The 15661-nt window shown below is 48.2% G+C and overlaps 6 protein-coding genes across 6 annotated transcripts; 5 read left to right on the forward strand and 1 right to left on the reverse strand.

Moving 5' to 3' along the window:
• The first annotated feature begins 350 nt into the window (after positions 1 to 350).
• Positions 351 to 1094, forward strand: DEU56DRAFT_324813 (uncharacterized protein). Its single transcript, XM_041345674.1, has one exon. It carries the CDS (start codon positions 405 to 407, stop codon positions 864 to 866), a length of 462 nt encoding a protein of 153 aa, XP_041209085.1. The 5' UTR covers positions 351 to 404; the 3' UTR covers positions 867 to 1094.
• DEU56DRAFT_324718 (polyubiquitin) lies at positions 1024 to 1967 on the forward strand. Its single transcript, XM_041345673.1, has 3 exons — positions 1024 to 1307; positions 1360 to 1759; positions 1812 to 1967. Exons 1-3 carry the CDS (start codon positions 1180 to 1182, stop codon positions 1839 to 1841), a joined length of 558 nt encoding a protein of 185 aa, XP_041209086.1. The 5' UTR covers positions 1024 to 1179; the 3' UTR covers positions 1842 to 1967.
• Positions 1968 to 2302: 335 nt separating this feature from the next.
• DEU56DRAFT_800449 (exocyst complex component Sec5-domain-containing protein) lies at positions 2303 to 5982 on the reverse strand. Its single transcript, XM_041353086.1, has 15 exons — positions 5758 to 5982; positions 5603 to 5710; positions 5529 to 5554; positions 5277 to 5474; positions 5140 to 5220; positions 4702 to 5086; positions 4532 to 4650; positions 4361 to 4480; positions 4175 to 4305; positions 3803 to 4124; positions 3393 to 3751; positions 3223 to 3339; positions 3025 to 3166; positions 2795 to 2973; positions 2303 to 2736 (listed from the first exon to the last, which is right to left on the reverse strand). Exons 1-15 carry the CDS (start codon positions 5829 to 5831, stop codon positions 2416 to 2418), a joined length of 2682 nt encoding a protein of 893 aa, XP_041209087.1. The 5' UTR covers positions 5832 to 5982; the 3' UTR covers positions 2303 to 2415.
• DEU56DRAFT_800456 (uncharacterized protein) lies at positions 5970 to 8909 on the forward strand. The gene is made up of 13 exons (XM_041353087.1): positions 5970 to 6621; positions 6677 to 6730; positions 6783 to 6858; positions 6912 to 7170; positions 7229 to 7253; positions 7373 to 7461; positions 7511 to 7594; positions 7642 to 7683; positions 7741 to 7761; positions 7814 to 8064; positions 8115 to 8306; positions 8358 to 8449; positions 8503 to 8909. The coding sequence occupies exons 1-13, from the start codon at positions 6152 to 6154 to the stop codon at positions 8717 to 8719; spliced, it is 1872 nt and encodes a 623-aa protein (XP_041209088.1). The 5' UTR covers positions 5970 to 6151; the 3' UTR covers positions 8720 to 8909.
• A 365-nt stretch (positions 8910 to 9274) lies between these two features.
• On the forward strand, positions 9275 to 11863 carry DEU56DRAFT_912107 (uncharacterized protein; the record flags this gene model as incomplete). Its single annotated transcript, XM_041357367.1, has 12 exons — positions 9275 to 9786; positions 9837 to 9890; positions 9940 to 10015; positions 10068 to 10341; positions 10400 to 10424; positions 10497 to 10627; positions 10680 to 10853; positions 10907 to 10927; positions 10979 to 11229; positions 11280 to 11456; positions 11506 to 11597; positions 11647 to 11863. 12 exons carry the CDS (start codon positions 9275 to 9277, stop codon positions 11861 to 11863), a joined length of 2004 nt encoding a protein of 667 aa, XP_041209089.1.
• A 1053-nt stretch (positions 11864 to 12916) lies between these two features.
• Positions 12917 to 15559, forward strand: DEU56DRAFT_944095 (uncharacterized protein; the record flags this gene model as incomplete). Its single annotated transcript, XM_041358973.1, has 14 exons — positions 12917 to 13451; positions 13506 to 13559; positions 13610 to 13685; positions 13738 to 14008; positions 14066 to 14090; positions 14206 to 14294; positions 14347 to 14447; positions 14479 to 14496; positions 14521 to 14539; positions 14577 to 14597; positions 14648 to 14904; positions 14954 to 15133; positions 15180 to 15271; positions 15319 to 15559. Coding segments are annotated over 14 exons (1979 nt in total), but the record flags the coding sequence as incomplete, so codon positions are not given.
• Positions 15560 to 15661: the final 102 nt, after the last annotated feature.

A 15661-nucleotide genomic window follows, 5' to 3' on the forward strand; every position in this document is an offset into this window, starting at 1 on the left:
CAAATGAAGTCCCACCACTATCAATATAACAAGGGTATGATCTAAGATCGAACCTTGAACTAAGCGAAGCGACTCCAGATGTCAACATATTGACGTCCGACGGCAAGGTGATCTCTTGGAAAAACATAGTCACGCTGTCTTCGAGGAAGACGATCGCAATCAGCGAAGTACCCTATCTTACATTTATGGGAATATAACCACCTTGACTATTTGCGGAATGGAAGTGACGGTCTGGCCCTCGAGGTGGGAATGGATAGCAGGGACGACAGGAGCGAGAGGCCCGGGAGGGAGAGGGTAGAGCCACGAGCGCATTTAGTTCCTAAAATAAATTATGTTATGCTGCACTATCAGATAGTGCACGGATAACAGAAAAATTGGCCCTGATCTACTTACACCCTTGGAGTATGAGGGAACTCTGCCAGGCTAGCCTGAGAGTCTGTACGTTAAACTCTTGTTCATGCAAGCACATCGGAATCACAGTAATATGCATATATATCGTCAAGAATATTTGGTTTGCCAGATTCCTAGTGGGATTCAATGATTGGTTTCAGAGCTCGAGAGCCTGCCAGACGAAGGGAACTCACAGGATGAGATTGGTTGAAGTGGGTGACGCAACTTGTACTCGCTCGACATCAACAACGACGAACGTCATATATATCTATCTGCATACACCTGTAGTGCCTCTCAAACAGCCATCGTCAACGAGATCACTAGTGTTCACTGTTTCTGGAAGCACTGGTAACCTTTTCCAGAAGCAGCGCCGTACTCAGCTGCAGACACGAATGCAACTGCGGGAACGTAAAGTAGGCGATGCGAAGGGTCGAGTCAAGTTGTCTATGTTTATGAGCAACTCAAGCATAGACTAGACGTCTGATGCGGCATGAACATTGAAGACCTGTTCTGTAATGAGCGTTTTCATTCGAGGCCAGCGCCAGGCATGCGGCCATGTGTTTGGATACCGCCCCACGCCTCCAGAAGGATCCAGCAAGAATGCTTACTGAGCTTCGGGGCGCTGTGGCGATGAGCGGCTGGATATTTAAACTCCGCCACGTCCCAATATATATGGCCCCGTTATCTAGGCGTTTCCCTACAATCGCTCTCCTCACAAACCACCCCCTCTAAATTCCCGTACTCTACTCGCGTGAGTTTTTGATCGCTCTCGAGCATCTATTTGTATATATGAGGCTGACATCGAGACACAGAATGCAGATTTTTGTCAAGACGCTCACCGGCAAGACCATCACTCTTGAGGTCGAGTCCTCTGATACCATCGACAACGTCAAGGCCAAGATCCAAGATAAAGAGGGGTATGTATGCATCCCAGTTCGCGCTACCTATAGCTGACGGTTGTGCCTGCAGTATCCCACCCGACCAGCAGCGTCTCATCTTCGCTGGCAAGCAGCTCGAGGATGGTCGGACGCTCTCTGATTACAACATCCAGAAGGAGTCTACCCTCCACCTTGTTCTTCGTCTCCGTGGAGGCATGCAAATCTTCGTCAAGACCCTCACGGGCAAGACCATCACGTTGGAAGTGGAGTCATCCGACACCATCGACAACGTGAAGGCGAAGATTCAAGACAAGGAGGGTATCCCTCCCGACCAACAACGCCTGATTTTCGCCGGCAAGCAGCTCGAAGACGGTCGCACCCTTTCCGACTATAACATCCAGAAAGAGTCCACCCTCCATCTCGTTCTCCGTCTTCGTGGTGGTATGCAGATCTTTGTTAAGACCCTCACGGGCAAGACCATTACGTTGGAGGTGGAGTCGTCAGACACCATTGACAATGTCAAGGCAAAGATTCAAGACAAAGAGGGCATTCCCCCCGACCAACAGCGCTTGATCTTCGCTGGCAAGCAGCTCGAGGATGGTCGCACTCTGTCCGACTACAACATCCAGAAAGAGTCTACCCTCCATCTCGTTCTCCGTCTTCGTGGCGGTATGCAAATCTTCGTCAAGACCCTTACGGGTAAGACGATCACGTTGGAGGTAGAGTCGTCCGACACCATCGATAATGTGAAGGCGAAGATTCAGGACAAGGAGGGCATCCCACCAGATCAGCAGCGTTTGATCTTTGCTGGAAAGCAGTTGGAGGATGGTCGCACGTTGTCGGATTATAATATCCAGAAGGAGAGTACCCTCCACCTCGTACTCCGTCTTCGTGGTGGTCTTTAGTATTACCGAGCGTCGTTATTCCATTCATACCATTGCCGTTGTATTCTGTTGTAGCATTATCCGTAAATCGTTAGTGCATATGATATGATCAAGTCCTTTGTTCCCCGCTGCATATGAACTAGTCCAAACTTGTCGCTTTATCGTGTCACATTAGAACTGCCAGACTCAAGCTAGCTAGCTTCACAACATCAGAAGGTAGTGATGACAGCAATCGCAAATCAATTCAGGGAAGGGGCCAGAGATCATGAAGCTGTACTGTTATCACCTCTGCCTTCCCTGTCCTTCCCTCTCTCCTTCCGCTCCCTACCCTCGTCCTTCCCCTTCTTCCCCTTCCCACTCCTCTCCTTGGCCGCTCTAAAGCACATAAACTCAATCCCAGTTGCACGCCGACTCTCCGCCAGCGTCCTCTTCACACTGTCCAGATTCGACTGCAAATTCTCATCTCCCGGCCGCCGTGCATACGCCTGCGAGATCTTATTGTACAGCTCTGAAAGTGTCTTCGCGGCCGGTGAAGACACGTAGCGAGCAAGCGTTTGGTGCAAGAACTCGATCTCTAGCGTAGCCTGTAGATGTTGTGTTATTGATAAGAGTAACATGTGAGGAACGAGGACATGCACTTACACGAAGCATACCGCCCATGCCGAACCGCTTGACTTGTTTGAACGAGAGTAATGCATCTTGAGCGACGTTCTCGATAAGCGCGTACATCACGCGTTCGAGAAGATTCTCTGCGACGCGGCTTATTTGTGCATGGATCTCGACGAGGCCAATCAAGGCCTTGTACATAAATGGTCGTACTTCTTTAGTGAATGTCAGAGCAGGGAGCAAAATGTAGAATGAGAGAAGCTCACCGGTAGGTTGCGGCGTCTCATACCAATCCATGTTTTTGTCGAGAATTCCCTCTCGCAAGATGATTGCGACGGCGGCAGCCTTGGGTTTGACATATCCGTCAAAAAGAGTCTTGTCCAGTGCAGTCACTGCTTTCATTAGTGTCTACGTCGTAACTTGAGCATGCACGGCAGCATAAGTAGGAGAGCAAGAAGAAATACCTTTCTATCATCCTCAACTGATACTCCGAGCGCATTCTCTAGCTGAGATAACATACTGGGTATCAACAGCCCTGATAAATGTGAGAAATTTGATATCACGAGGAGCAGCCTCGTATTCTTAATGCGTGACTGTGTCAGAGTGAGAATTGTGGAGCAGAAATACTACGTACCGAGTCCCGCAGGTCAATCAGTTCCTCCTTCCCTTCTCGCTCAGAAGCTCCCGCTGCCACGATGCTGCCCGCACCTGGTGGCACTTCCTCCGCGACAAGCACTACGAGCCCATCCAGAACTGCGTATATTGCATCCAAAAATGCCTTGGTAATCTTCGCTGTGAATGCTGGTGGCACAACATTCTGTTGCGTTACCCGCAACACGCCCGATCCGCTGTCTGTCGAGATACCACCCGCGATTTTGAATGCTGACGTTGCGAGGTGGCGCATGAACGATTCGAGATGAGCGAGGTAAAGCGTTGTGGAAGGGATGGAAAGATTGGGCGTGAATGATTCGAGTGCGTACATGTAGTTGGCGTCTAGGATAGTTAGTCCACAGATGCACAAGGGAAAGTAGAAGTAGCGCATACCTCGCAACCAAGATCTCACTAATACATCTTCAAAACGCCACCGCACGCTCTCCACTAGTCCTTTCACCAGACCTCCTTCTCCAAGTTCCAATGCACCAACCTCTGTGACGCAATCTTGGACCTCGCTAAGGATCTTGACCAACCAGTGAGCGGTCGTTAGCGAGTTCGAATGAGATGGGAGATGTTCGGGAGAGTTGGGGGTCGAGGAGTTTGATAAAACGTCAGAAAGAATAAAGAATTCTGAGAGGAAACTGATGTAGAGCTTGATGATGTCAAGTGCCATTTGCCTGCATTGGGAGGCACTGCGCCTCGACGACGAAGTCTAGAAGAAAGAGTGAACGTTAGACATGAGACCGCACGAATGACACGTACTCGTTTGAATTTCCCCTCCAAGAAACTCCTTGCGATTTTCCAAAAGTTGGGCAGAGAAGAGACCATAACCTCGGAAATGTTTTTCACCATGTCCCAGATAGCCTGCCACACTTCATGACCGCCTGCTTGCGCTGAGTACGACATGCATGAACAATGAAGCTTGACAAAAGGGATAGGACAGCGCACCAATTACAGCGTCCGGCGTTTTGCTCTCCAGCGCTACAATACATACCTGGAGTTGTGCACCAAGGATCTGTCTTAGTGCATTCGGAGACGACAGATCAGGTGCCGTGCGAGACTTCGTGGCTGTGATGCGTGTCAGTCTGGAAGTATTCAACAACGCAAAAAGGAACGCGCCATCGATGTTTGAAACACCAGTCCTGTAGGCAGCACTCATCCGGTCCATAATGTGCTTGTGCTGGCTATCGAAGTAAGTCCATATCGGATCTTCAGGCACATTTAGTTCCAGGAGAATCCTAGTCAGCGCTGGTTAAGAACGAAACGCGGGCAATGACGAGTAGACCTACTCAATCCCTCTCTCCATTTCCTCGACGCTCCTTCCTGGTTCTTGCAACCGTGCCAAAAGTAGTGCCTTCATCTCTCCCATCACCTTTTCAACATTTGCCCACACTTTGTCTAATATCCTCTTTTGTTGCGCTGTAGACCCAGCATTCGCACCTGCTTCGACAGGGAGGAGCTGCCCAGGGCGAGAGTCGAGGAGAAACTTGCCCTTGTTGTACTGACGCATTGCAGCTTCATACCTTCCAGCCTCGATAGATTCCACGAGAAATCCCGGAAGGCTGAAGAAGAACTTGGAGCGCTCAAAAACGCCGAGCGTAGTGCGCAACTTTTGGGCTTTGGCGCTGTTCTCGAGGACAGGGAGGAATACTTGATTAGCCTTCGCGGCTGATCCTGTTTCGGAGCGCATCAGAAACAGGATTAAGAGTGATGAAATTGGGACGGACGTTTTAAGTAGTCTACGAGCGGTCTGCTAGCAAATTCCGCCTTGTCGCTAAGTAATCCCTCGCACATCTCCGCATATAACGCTGCGAATGTGCACAAGTTGTTTGGAGTACCCGCAGACAAATAACACGTAACGTACCATCAGTGGAAGCCTTGACGGCAACGAACCGATCGAAGTTATCCTCCACGAGGACACGGACAGCCTCTGAACGGACATCGATAGATGATTGTAGATGTGTAATGCCTGCTGCGAGATCTTGGTAGGTTGCATTTGGGTGTACGGCAGATAGGAAGGCTTTGGGATCAAATGATTTGGAAGAGATGAGCACCGACATTTCTGGAAGCGTATGAACGACCAAAATTCCAACTGAAGTCAGACACAATCACGCACTCGATTCTGCATCCAGACTCGTCAGACTGCGAACATTGTTAGCACCGAATGGCGGGCTCAATGACAGCACATACTCAATGACGCCGCCAAGTCCCAGGGGGTCACCGTCCCCATCGTTGGATTGGGAGGTGAGGAGGTCAGAAAGAGGATCTTCCAAGTCGTGATCTATCTCCTCCCATTTCCTATGCAACAGTTAATGGTACGTTTAGACAGTAGGTTCTCCACGTACGTCGGGTTCTGGGATGATAACTTATAGGCCTTGAGGATGGAGGCTTCGTCGGCCGTGAAGTTAATCTTACCCATCAGCAAAAGCGGAAATGCTTTATTTCTGCAACCCCACCGCGAATGATATATACAAGCAGTAGCAGTTTAATATATGGGAGATCAGTTAGCAAGTAGCACTTGTAGTACTAAGTTACCCTTGCCGGTTACAGTCTCAGACTTACTACAGGCACTCACTCAAGTTGCACGTGACTCATAACATAACGGTAGACATAGCGTGCGGATTCCGGAACCCGGGTACGGTACTAGTAGTGCAGCAACTTGACTCAAGTTGATGTACTCTGCCCCCTTTCTCAAAGCCTCCAAAGACCGCTAAGCTACTATTTAAAGTCAGTCCACTTATGACTTCCATGCCACTCAAGGAGTTTTTGTTGCAAAAACTGGTCACGTTCGTGAAACATCTCAAGCTCTTAAAGTTATCAGTGATTCAGTGCATTCACCGACATGTCCTCACACTCCTCCGCCGACTACTACATAAGATGTCGCACGAGTCCGACAGTCATTTACCTGGACAAAGACTACGCGTTGATAGAATTCTGGGAGCTATACAGCCCACTGTTGGGGACACCCAGAACCACTCGCAGACTCCAGTGACGACGCTTGCTGTGCGCTCTCCCGAGAGCGGATATGCAACTCCCTTCCAACAATTTGTTGGGAGTCCTTTGGCATTCCCATCAGTTCAGGTGTCAATGCCTCGGCCTTACCCTGTTCAGACATCTTCAGCAGTACCCAACGTCCGTCAATCAGCAGCGATTAGGCTTGAGCCAATCATTGCATCACAAATTGCTAGGTACCACAGGAATATTACTCAGTATGTCTGCGTTGTATTTTTGTTTTGTCGAATGTCTCTCCAACACTGACGGTAGAAGTAAGGGTTTCCGTGTGCTCGAGGTTGGCCCGGGGCTGGACAATTTTACGGAGTGAGGACAATTGCGTTTGGATAATGACAACATTCTCATTATATTTCTGCAGACCCTCGACGAACATCGCCAACTGGTTGCAGCTCACTCATCCTGAGGGCGCGCGCTTCTTCTTCAACCCCCTTCAGGTACGCAAGAATCACCAAAAGGCCCAAACCACTCATCGTGCGACACCACACAGAGAGTCTTCACCGATCAGAATATTTTGAAGGATGGCCTTGCACTTGAGATACTCGCTGCGGCCGAGCAAGCGAATAAAATGGCAGCAGAGGCCGGCATGGTTTGCGCGACAATGGAGCTTGCTGTCGAAAAGCTCCCCAACGATAACTTTGGGTATTATTTTGTAGACCATGATGCACGGGTTATCTTCTGGCCCGAGCCTGTCCAATCTAGGGAGCTTATGCACCATGTACGAGGCGTTGTTGAGAAGAGTCACGTCGGTAAGCGTGTAGTTGACTTATCAAAATGATCTAGTGATTTGATAGTTTGATAACCTAGGGTATGCACTGGAGGCGCAATATTGGTATGTTCATCAATATATGGTGAGTAATTACCTACGCCTCGATCGAAAAATAGCCACCAACTTATATGAGCAAGTTTAAATGGCACTTCGTTGAACTCATCTGCACTTATATGTCACAGGAAACATTGCACCCTGTTCCCGAACATGCGTGCTCTCCCCGAACAGGTAGTGGACCACTTCCGAGATATCATTACTTATGCTCATGCCGGTATGATGCTCCATGCAACCTCTTGGTTACCTTTTGAGTTTTCTGGTAGAATCAATCACGTCTCAAACTTCGCTTTCTCCCTTCGACTTGGATGAGCTCACAAACATGCTCAGTGTTGTTGATCACGTAAAAGGTCAGCGTCTCAGTAGTATCGTCTGGACCCGTCTTGATCAGAATCAGATAACGTTAACAAAGTCAACGAGCATTCTGTCTGTATCGTGGGTAAGAGTATCAACTCGAGTGTCCATTAAATGTTTATTTATCCGCCTCAACCTACAGCTCGATACATGAATATGTTCGGCGAGTGGCCTCTATCTACATACTTCTTCCAAATAACGCCGCGTCGAAATAGTCCGAGCAAAATTTGTCAACTTCTGTGGACAGCTTGGTGCCCGTCTTGATGCTGATCAATCGCTATACGATAGTAATATCGAGAAGTCCAAGCCCATCTTATTTCGTGTTTTGAACGTTGCACTGTTCAACTCCCCCACCATCCACAGCGAATCCATTCACAACGTCTGGGTGGACAACACCGTGGTCCAACCTAGGTGGAAGAAATTCATCACCCAATTAAATAGCGAATGGAGCAGCTTCACTGTGTTTGTAAGTATGCCGGTGATCTTTCAATATACAGACCTGCTCATAATGGGCAGTCGACTGTGATGCTCGCTGTGGATGTCAGCTTCCTCGCGATTCCCGGAGTAGATGATCCCTCCATTCAGTCAAAACCAGCTACAACGATCGTCATTTACCTGTCCACGCTTTGCGCAATGGGCTCACTTGTGATTTCCCTTGTCCTAGCAGGTCAAGTCAGCGACAATAGACGGAGCTCTGCTGGTAGTGTGGTGCGTCGCTAGCTGTAGTCTCGATGCATCTCATAGCAAACACTGACATAGGCGACTTTCATGGACTCGATGTCCCAATCACTCCTTGGTATCGAGAGCCTTGCCTTCATGCTCAGCCTGCCATTTGCTCTCCTTATCTGGGGGTAAGTTACCCCGAAGTTTGCAATATGCGCGATGTTGACCAAGAATATCTCAGAATGATTTTCTTTGCAATCGGACTCTCGATTCTCATCTTCTATACTACCGATATCGTTGCATTGACCGTTGTCGTTCCCATATGGGCGGTCGTGCTCCTCCTCACGACGTGGCCAGTCCTAGCAGCCAATAACTTGCATGTTTCGGTTATTGCTGTGCGGGCCGCCAAGTACTGGAAATCCATGATGAAACACATGGTCGTCATCCGAAGGCAATGATTGAGTTTCCTTTATTCATTTTGTGGATGGGAGGTTTTCTTCTTGACACTCACACGAATCTCACTCCATATGATATTTACTTGTACTAGTCTGTTCTCTCTTTGTATTCTGACGCCATGGCGTTGTATATGTCATAGTTACTTTACACTGCAGTTGTTCTCGAGCAGTGCTAATGTGACCAGTGCCAGACTCCAGTGCTTGCTTGATCATGATGCAAATGTGGTACTTCAACACATGAATCTGATTTCAGTCCATCGGAACTTCGGAGGGGTGCTATCATTCATGGCCTTTCGCCATGTCCATCGTCTTCTACGGCGCGCCATCACGATGCAGCTGACAATAATCGTGAATTAGCGCCGTCGGTACGTAATCCTGTACAACATCGAGATCAATATATTGTTGACGTGCACAATTACATGGGTTGTCTATGTACTTAGTGCCTACTACCCCTTCCAGACCATTGCTCTACCTTCTCTCTCCCGCCCGCCGCCCGCGGACAAAGTTCTTTAATATAGCTCTTGCATTCGGTTCCGTTTACCTTCGAAGTTCTACGTCATGCGGAAAGGATACATCCGCATGTTCATCTCCTGGTTGAGGCTCATTGTCAAGACAACCGCATTTCGGTCGTGCAGGAGTCTCCTCTCTGTCCTCCTGCGACTGATCCGACACTGTCAATCTGCCGTGAATGGAAAGGAGGCGGATTTTCAAGAACGGCCCAGTTTAGCATTGAGCTCTCAGCCGATGGCCAACCAACCAGAGTCGACGCCTGTTGTGAGCCTCGCAGTGCCGTTGCTTAAAGCACCTCTACACACCCAAGGGTTCCAACCTGTAATGAACGTCCAGATGCCAACTCCCGACCCTTATGCAGGGACGAATACTAATGACCCAACCTATAATGCACATTCTCCCCAGCACTCTATTGCGCCATTCACGCCAATCTCTATGCCCGAGCCCAGCATCCACATCGCCATACCATCACCACCTGCTGCCCCAGGACAGACTTTTGATACCTTTCTGATTCCCATTGTACCCGACCAGGTCAAACGGTACGAGAGGAATGTGCGAGTGTACGCGAATTGTATTTCACCCGAGTTGCCGTTCTAATCCATACTCTCAGTGATCGTCAGTACAAACCGTTTAAGGTTGAGAAAGGTTCTTTGGACTGTTCAGAGTAAGCATGTTGATGAGAGAGCCAGTAACGAGATTAAAACGAGCCGTAGAGAGCTTGCTGCAGTAGAAGGATGGGAGCCGCTCACGCACCCAGAAGGGGCTTTGTTCTTCTATCACCCATCTAAAGTCTGTCTGCCGCCTGCTCCTTGAACATGTCTTTACTCAAATTGTTTACCAGAGAGCGTTCACTGATGCCGATGTTCGACCCGAAACTGCTGTCAAATTAGCCACAGCTGTTGAGAAGGCGCACGAAGAAGCACGCAATGCAAACATATCCTTGCATCCGGATTCGTCCGTCGAGCTCGCATTGGAACTCATAGAGGAGGATGGTAGGGAATCGTGGGGCTACTACTTTGCCGATCACGAAAAACGTGTCATTTTCTGGTTCGAAGACTACGAACACTTTGACCTTATACATAACGTTCGAGGTGTAAAGCGCAAGAGCCACGTCAGTAAGTTCTTTCCGTGGAACTCTTTCCTTTCGAGCTCCTGTGATTGTGTCGCTCCCAGAGTATGCATTAGATTCGCAGTACTGGTTCGTGTGACCTCCAGAAGTACGCATATGCCCTCATTCAACCAAAGTAAACGTATTCACGTTTTGTTACAGCCCTTTTTCTCGTTCCATGATTTACGTACATGACGTTGGCAGGAGACACGTCGAGCTCTTTCCAAACAGACGCTTCCTTCCGGAAGACATCGTTGTGACACTGAAAGAAATTGTCATGCATGCTCATGCAGGTGAGTAAAGACCGATAAGCGTTTCACACCGTACAAGATTGACTTGTATTAGAAAACATTACTTCTGATACGTGCCTAGCACCTTTTGCCCCGAATGAGGTTGCAGATATGCTTCCTCTTGTGGATTATCTCAAGGGTGAATCGTTCCCCGATGCGGGAGGGTCGTCGTTGATCGTCTTGTCAGACAGTATTAACAAGGAGCGTGAACACTCCGTGTGGATTGCTGGTAAGTCCGATTATGGGCCAGTTGATTGCTTCTGATATGTTTGTTGATTTCAGCTCGATTTATGAGGCTTTTCTGTGAGCTTCGGTTGGTAGTCCACGATCCCCAATTCCTGATAACTTCGCTAGGCAACGCAAAGTTTGTGAATTTCTGTGGACAACCAGGCGCCCGACTTGACGTAGATCAATCGTTATACGGAGAATATGACACCTGCTCAAAAAAGATTATCCTTCGTGTCATGAATGTTATCCTGTTTGGATCCCCTGATGCTCAAAGCAAGGCAATTCACAGGATATGGGTCGATGAAACCATCGTTCAACCGCGATGGAAGAATTTTATTGATAGGCTCACCACCGAATGGAATGGATATACAATATTTGTGAGTTGCACTTTTGTTTCATATTGTCATGTAATCAACGACCGTCTCAGTCTACTGTGATGCTCGCTGTTGATATCAGCTTCCTCGCAGTCCCAGCTGTCGCGAATCAAACGCCCGCGATTGTTCTAGCATATTTGTCTTCCCTCTGCGCCATGGGCTCGTTAGTGGTCTCACTGATCTTGGCTGGACAAGTTAATGACAGCCGGCGAGGCTCTGCTGCTGACGTGGTAAGTTTCTTTTTTTCGATTGTACAACCTGCATTATTTATGTCCATAGGCCTCTTTCATGATAGGAATGTCACGTTCTATGCTCGGCCTCGAGAGCCTTGCCCTGATGCTCAGCCTGCCGTTTGCACTTCTTATTTGGGGGTCAGTATCAGGGTTACATTCCATGGACCGATAGCTCATCCTTTGACAGAATGGCGTTCTTCGCTGGAGCATTGTCCACCCTCATTTTCCGTACTTCCGGCGTTGTCGCCGTCTCGATCACATCTCCAATTTGGATCGCCATATTCGTCCTAACGACGTGGCCCGTAATGGCTGCTAATAATATTCACGTTTCTCAACTGAGGACCTGGATCATAGCACAAGTTTTACCTCAGGCTGTGACGGACAATATCATATCTCATGTCTAATCTGTGTAGTCTGATTATAGGGACTTTATGTAGCCCGCCGCGCGTAGAGCTGGTGTCTGGTGCTTTGGTTGATTTATATGATACCCGTTTCCTCCTGGATACTCACACAGGACTTTGCAGCTCTAGATCTGGGATCGACATTCCTAGCGTGCGAGGCTTGTCGTTGTCTCTCAGATATCATACGTTACAACAGCCTCTCCGCCTTTTGTAAGTACTACTACATTAAGTTCTGTGATGATATTGTAAAGGCGTGAAGCTTCGTCGGAGTTGGTGCCTACTCAACTAGTGGCTATACCATTAGAAGGAAGACATTCTTAATGATACCACTAAACGATAGTCTCTTCTAGTCAGACCTTGTCGATAGTCGTTTCTTCGTGTTGGGACTAAACGAGCAAAAACGGTCTTGCGTATCAACTCTTTCCCGACTGTTTACTAGTACGAGAGTTCGGCACTCACATTTGGCTTCACAATCAATGTTGCGACAGTAACACACGCGTCCAACTCTGGCCTACGTACGGGAGTTGGATCTTGGTGGCAAAAACACCTCCGTAGTGGATCGCAGCATGAGAGGAACATTCTGAACCGCGCGTTGTTTTCAACTTCCCACGTTTGATCGAAGACGCATATTTTCTTCCTTCATCATGATGAATCATGCGCATGATTCACTAGCACTTTCAGCACAAGAGTTCGACGCATACCGCGGCATACATAGACACGTCTAGTATCGACGCAATTGCAAGTACTAGCATTCACTCTTAATTGATTCACTTTTCGCTCCACAGTATTAATCATGTTCGCAGTGACAAACGAGTCCAACTCTGGTCACCTATACTGTAGGCCTACCGCTAGAGTCGGTGGAAAAACACCTCTTTTTGATTCCAGCATGATGTGAGGAACCGTTGACTATACGATTCATGTCAAAAAAATCTTGACGCTCAGAGCGATTCCGTTACCGCCCAATCAACACGTGTGTCATGCCGTTCATTGGACATCTTCTTATCGTTCTTCTCACCCACCAGCAAAAAAAGTTCTTTAGTTTTTGTGGTCGGCCCATGATGATCATCCACGGAAAACACATTCGCATGTTCATCTCCTGGCTGAGGCACATTGTCAAGACAATCGCATTTCGGTCGTACAGGAATCTCCTATCTGTCATCCTACGACTGATTCGACACTGTCAATCTGTCGTCAATGGAAAGGAGGGGGATTTTCGAGAAGCGCCCGGTTTAGCATTGAGCTCTCAGCCAGCGACCGACCGATCTGAGCCGACGCCTCCTGTGAGCCTCGCGGTGCCGTTGCTTGAGGTACCTCTACAGGGTCTACACGGCCAAGGGTCCCAACCCGGAATGAGCATTCAGAATATGCAGATGCCAATTCCCGAGCTTCATGGAGGGTCGAATGATGCTGCTTTTAATACAGACACTCTCCCGAACTCTTATGCGCCGTTGATGCCAAGTTCTATGCCCGAACCCAGCACCCTCGAAGTTGGTGTCGCCACGCCACCACCTCTTGCGGTGCCAGGACAGACTATCACTCTAACACCCATTGTACCCGACCAGTCCAACCGATACAAGAGGAATGTGCGAGTGTACGCCAATTTTTTGTATTTCGAGTGATTTGCCGTTCTAACCCATACTTACAGTAAAGATGAGTTTGAAGTGTTCTTGATTCAGAAAGGTCCTTTGGACTGCTTAGAGTAAGCATGTTGGTGAGAGAGCCAACCACGAGATTAAAATGAGCCCGTAGGGAGCTTGCCGCAGTAGAAGGATGGGAGCCGCTCACGCACCCAGAAGGGTCTTTATTCTTCTATCACCCGTATCAAGTGCGTCTACCGCCTGCTCCTTGAACATAGCTTTACTCAAATTGCTTACCAGAGAGTTTTCACTGATGCCAACCTTCGGGATCCTGAAACTGCTGTCAAATTAGCCAAAGCCGTCGAGAAGGTGTACGAAGAAGCGCACAGTGCAGATATCTTCTTGCATCCATCTGTCGAGCTCGCGTTGGAGCTCATAGTGAAGGATGGCAGCGAATCGTGGGGCTATTACTTTGCCGACCACGAAAGACGTGTCATTTTCTGGTTCGAAGACCACGAATCTCATTCCCTCATGAATGCCGTCCGAGGTGTAGAATGCAAGAGCCACATCAGTAAGTTCTTTCCGTGGAATACTTTCCTTTTGAGCTCCTGTAATCGGTCGCTCCTAGAGTATGCACTAGAATCACAGTACTGGTTCGTGCGACCTCTCGAAGTACGAATGTTTCCCCCACTTGACAGAAGTAAATGAGCTCACACTTTGCAACAGCCTTTATCTACCTCACATAATTTAGACATCTGATATCGACAGGCATCATATCAAACAGTTCCCAAACAAACGTTTCCTTCCGGAAGATGTTGTCGTGGAACTCAAAGAACTTCTCATGTATGCTCAAGCAGGTGTGTAAAGACGAATACGCGTTTCACGCCATACGAGATTGACTCACGGTAGACTACATCATTCGGGACACATACCTAACACATTTTACTGCGGACGAGGTTGCTAGCTTGCTCGGGCTTATGGATTTTCTCATGGGTGAATCATACCCTGATGTGGGTTGTTGTTGTTGATTTTTTTTTTCAGACAGTACTAACAAGGAGCGTGAGCACTCCGTTTGTATCACAGGTAAATCCAATCACGGAAGGTCAATTGTTTGATTCTGATATGCTTGTCGATTGCAGCTAGATTGATGAGACTTTGCTGTGAGCTCCAGCTTGTCATCTGCAACACCATTCCCTGATTGTGTTGCTAGGCGACGCCAAGTTTAAGAATTTCTGTGGACAACCAGGCGCCCGACTTGACGTAGACCAATCATTATACGGAACATCTTATGACCTCCCACGCTTAACAAGGATCTTTCTTCGCATCTTGAATGTGATTCTGTTTAGAGGCCCTAATGCTCAAATGAAGAGTATTCAGAAGATATGGGTCGATGAAACCATCATCTGGCCACGGTGGACTAAATTTCGTGATAGGCTCACCACTGAATGGAATGGATATGCGATATTTGTGAGTCGTACTTTTGCCGTATATTGTCATACAACCAATGACGTTCCAGTCTACTGTGATGCTTGCTGTTGATATCAGCTTTCTCGCAGTTCCAATTGCTGACGCGGGTCGGACGATCGTGTTCATTATAATATACTTGTCTGTCCTCTGTATCCTTGGTTCATTAACATCCACACTATTCTTGGTTGGACAAGTCAATGACAGTCTACGAGGCACAACTGGAGAAGTGGTAAGTTTCTTTTTGCATTGTTTTACTGTATTCTTTACGTCCACAGGCCAATTACATACGTCAAATGTCATATTCTTTTCTAGGCCTCCGAGGCCTCGCCGTTATGCTCAGTCTGCCGTCAGGACTTTTGCATTGGGGGTGCGTTTACGGCTGCATCCATGGCTCAGTGGCTCATTGTTTGACAGAATGATATTGTTTACTCTGGCGTTGTGCATAATGGTAGCAATCGGATCCAATTCTGGCGGCATCCTCATCATCTATTCGCTGTCACCTGTGATCTTCATACTCAGCGTAGTGCAGTCGCCCATGCTGGGCCTATCTGTTTACACGTGGTACTGTAACACAGAACGTCAAATCTCTCGCCTGTGGCACAGGATCAAAGAACAAGTGTCACGTACAGTCACCACCCCCTCCCATGTTGTGTAGTCCACGATTCCAGGGACTCTCTGACCGGACGAAGCCTTTGGTTCAAACTTGTCTATGGTATAGCATGTACAGTTAATGTCTGGCGTTTTGGTTGATTAATTA

The sequence above is a fragment of the Suillus clintonianus genome (genome assembly GCF_016758775.1).
Source record: "Suillus clintonianus strain FC179 chromosome Unknown DEU56scaffold_30, whole genome shotgun sequence".
In the NCBI taxonomy this organism is placed as follows: domain Eukaryota; kingdom Fungi; phylum Basidiomycota; class Agaricomycetes; order Boletales; family Suillaceae; genus Suillus; species Suillus clintonianus.

Excerpts from the sequence above, each read along its gene's own strand:
- DEU56DRAFT_800449 (XM_041353086.1), bottom strand. The coding sequence starts at position 5,831 with ATGGGTAAGATTAACTTCACGGCCGACGAAGCCTCCATCCTCAAGGCC. Across the intron at positions 5,221-5,276 it reads CGTCAAGGCTTCCACTGATG|CGTTATATGCGGAGATGTGC; the intron begins GTACGTTACGTG and ends GCACATTCGCAG. Across the intron at positions 4,306-4,360 it reads AACGCCGGACGCTGTAATTG|CGCAAGCAGGCGGTCATGAA; the intron begins GTGCGCTGTCCT and ends TGTCGTACTCAG.
- DEU56DRAFT_800456 (XM_041353087.1), top strand. The coding sequence starts at position 6,152 with ATGACTTCCATGCCACTCAAGGAGTTTTTGTTGCAAAAACTGGTCACG. Across the intron at positions 6,731-6,782 it reads GGGCTGGACAATTTTACGGA|ACCCTCGACGAACATCGCCA; the intron begins GTGAGGACAATT and ends ATATTTCTGCAG. Across the intron at positions 7,254-7,372 it reads GCACTGGAGGCGCAATATTG|GAAACATTGCACCCTGTTCC; the intron begins GTATGTTCATCA and ends TATATGTCACAG.
- DEU56DRAFT_324718 (XM_041345673.1), top strand. The coding sequence starts at position 1,180 with ATGAGGCTGACATCGAGACACAGAATGCAGATTTTTGTCAAGACGCTC. Across the intron at positions 1,308-1,359 it reads AAGATCCAAGATAAAGAGGG|TATCCCACCCGACCAGCAGC; the intron begins GTATGTATGCAT and ends TTGTGCCTGCAG. Across the intron at positions 1,760-1,811 it reads GCAAGACCATTACGTTGGAG|AGGGCATTCCCCCCGACCAA; the intron begins GTGGAGTCGTCA and ends TTCAAGACAAAG.
- DEU56DRAFT_324813 (XM_041345674.1), top strand. The coding sequence starts at position 405 with ATGAGGGAACTCTGCCAGGCTAGCCTGAGAGTCTGTACGTTAAACTCT.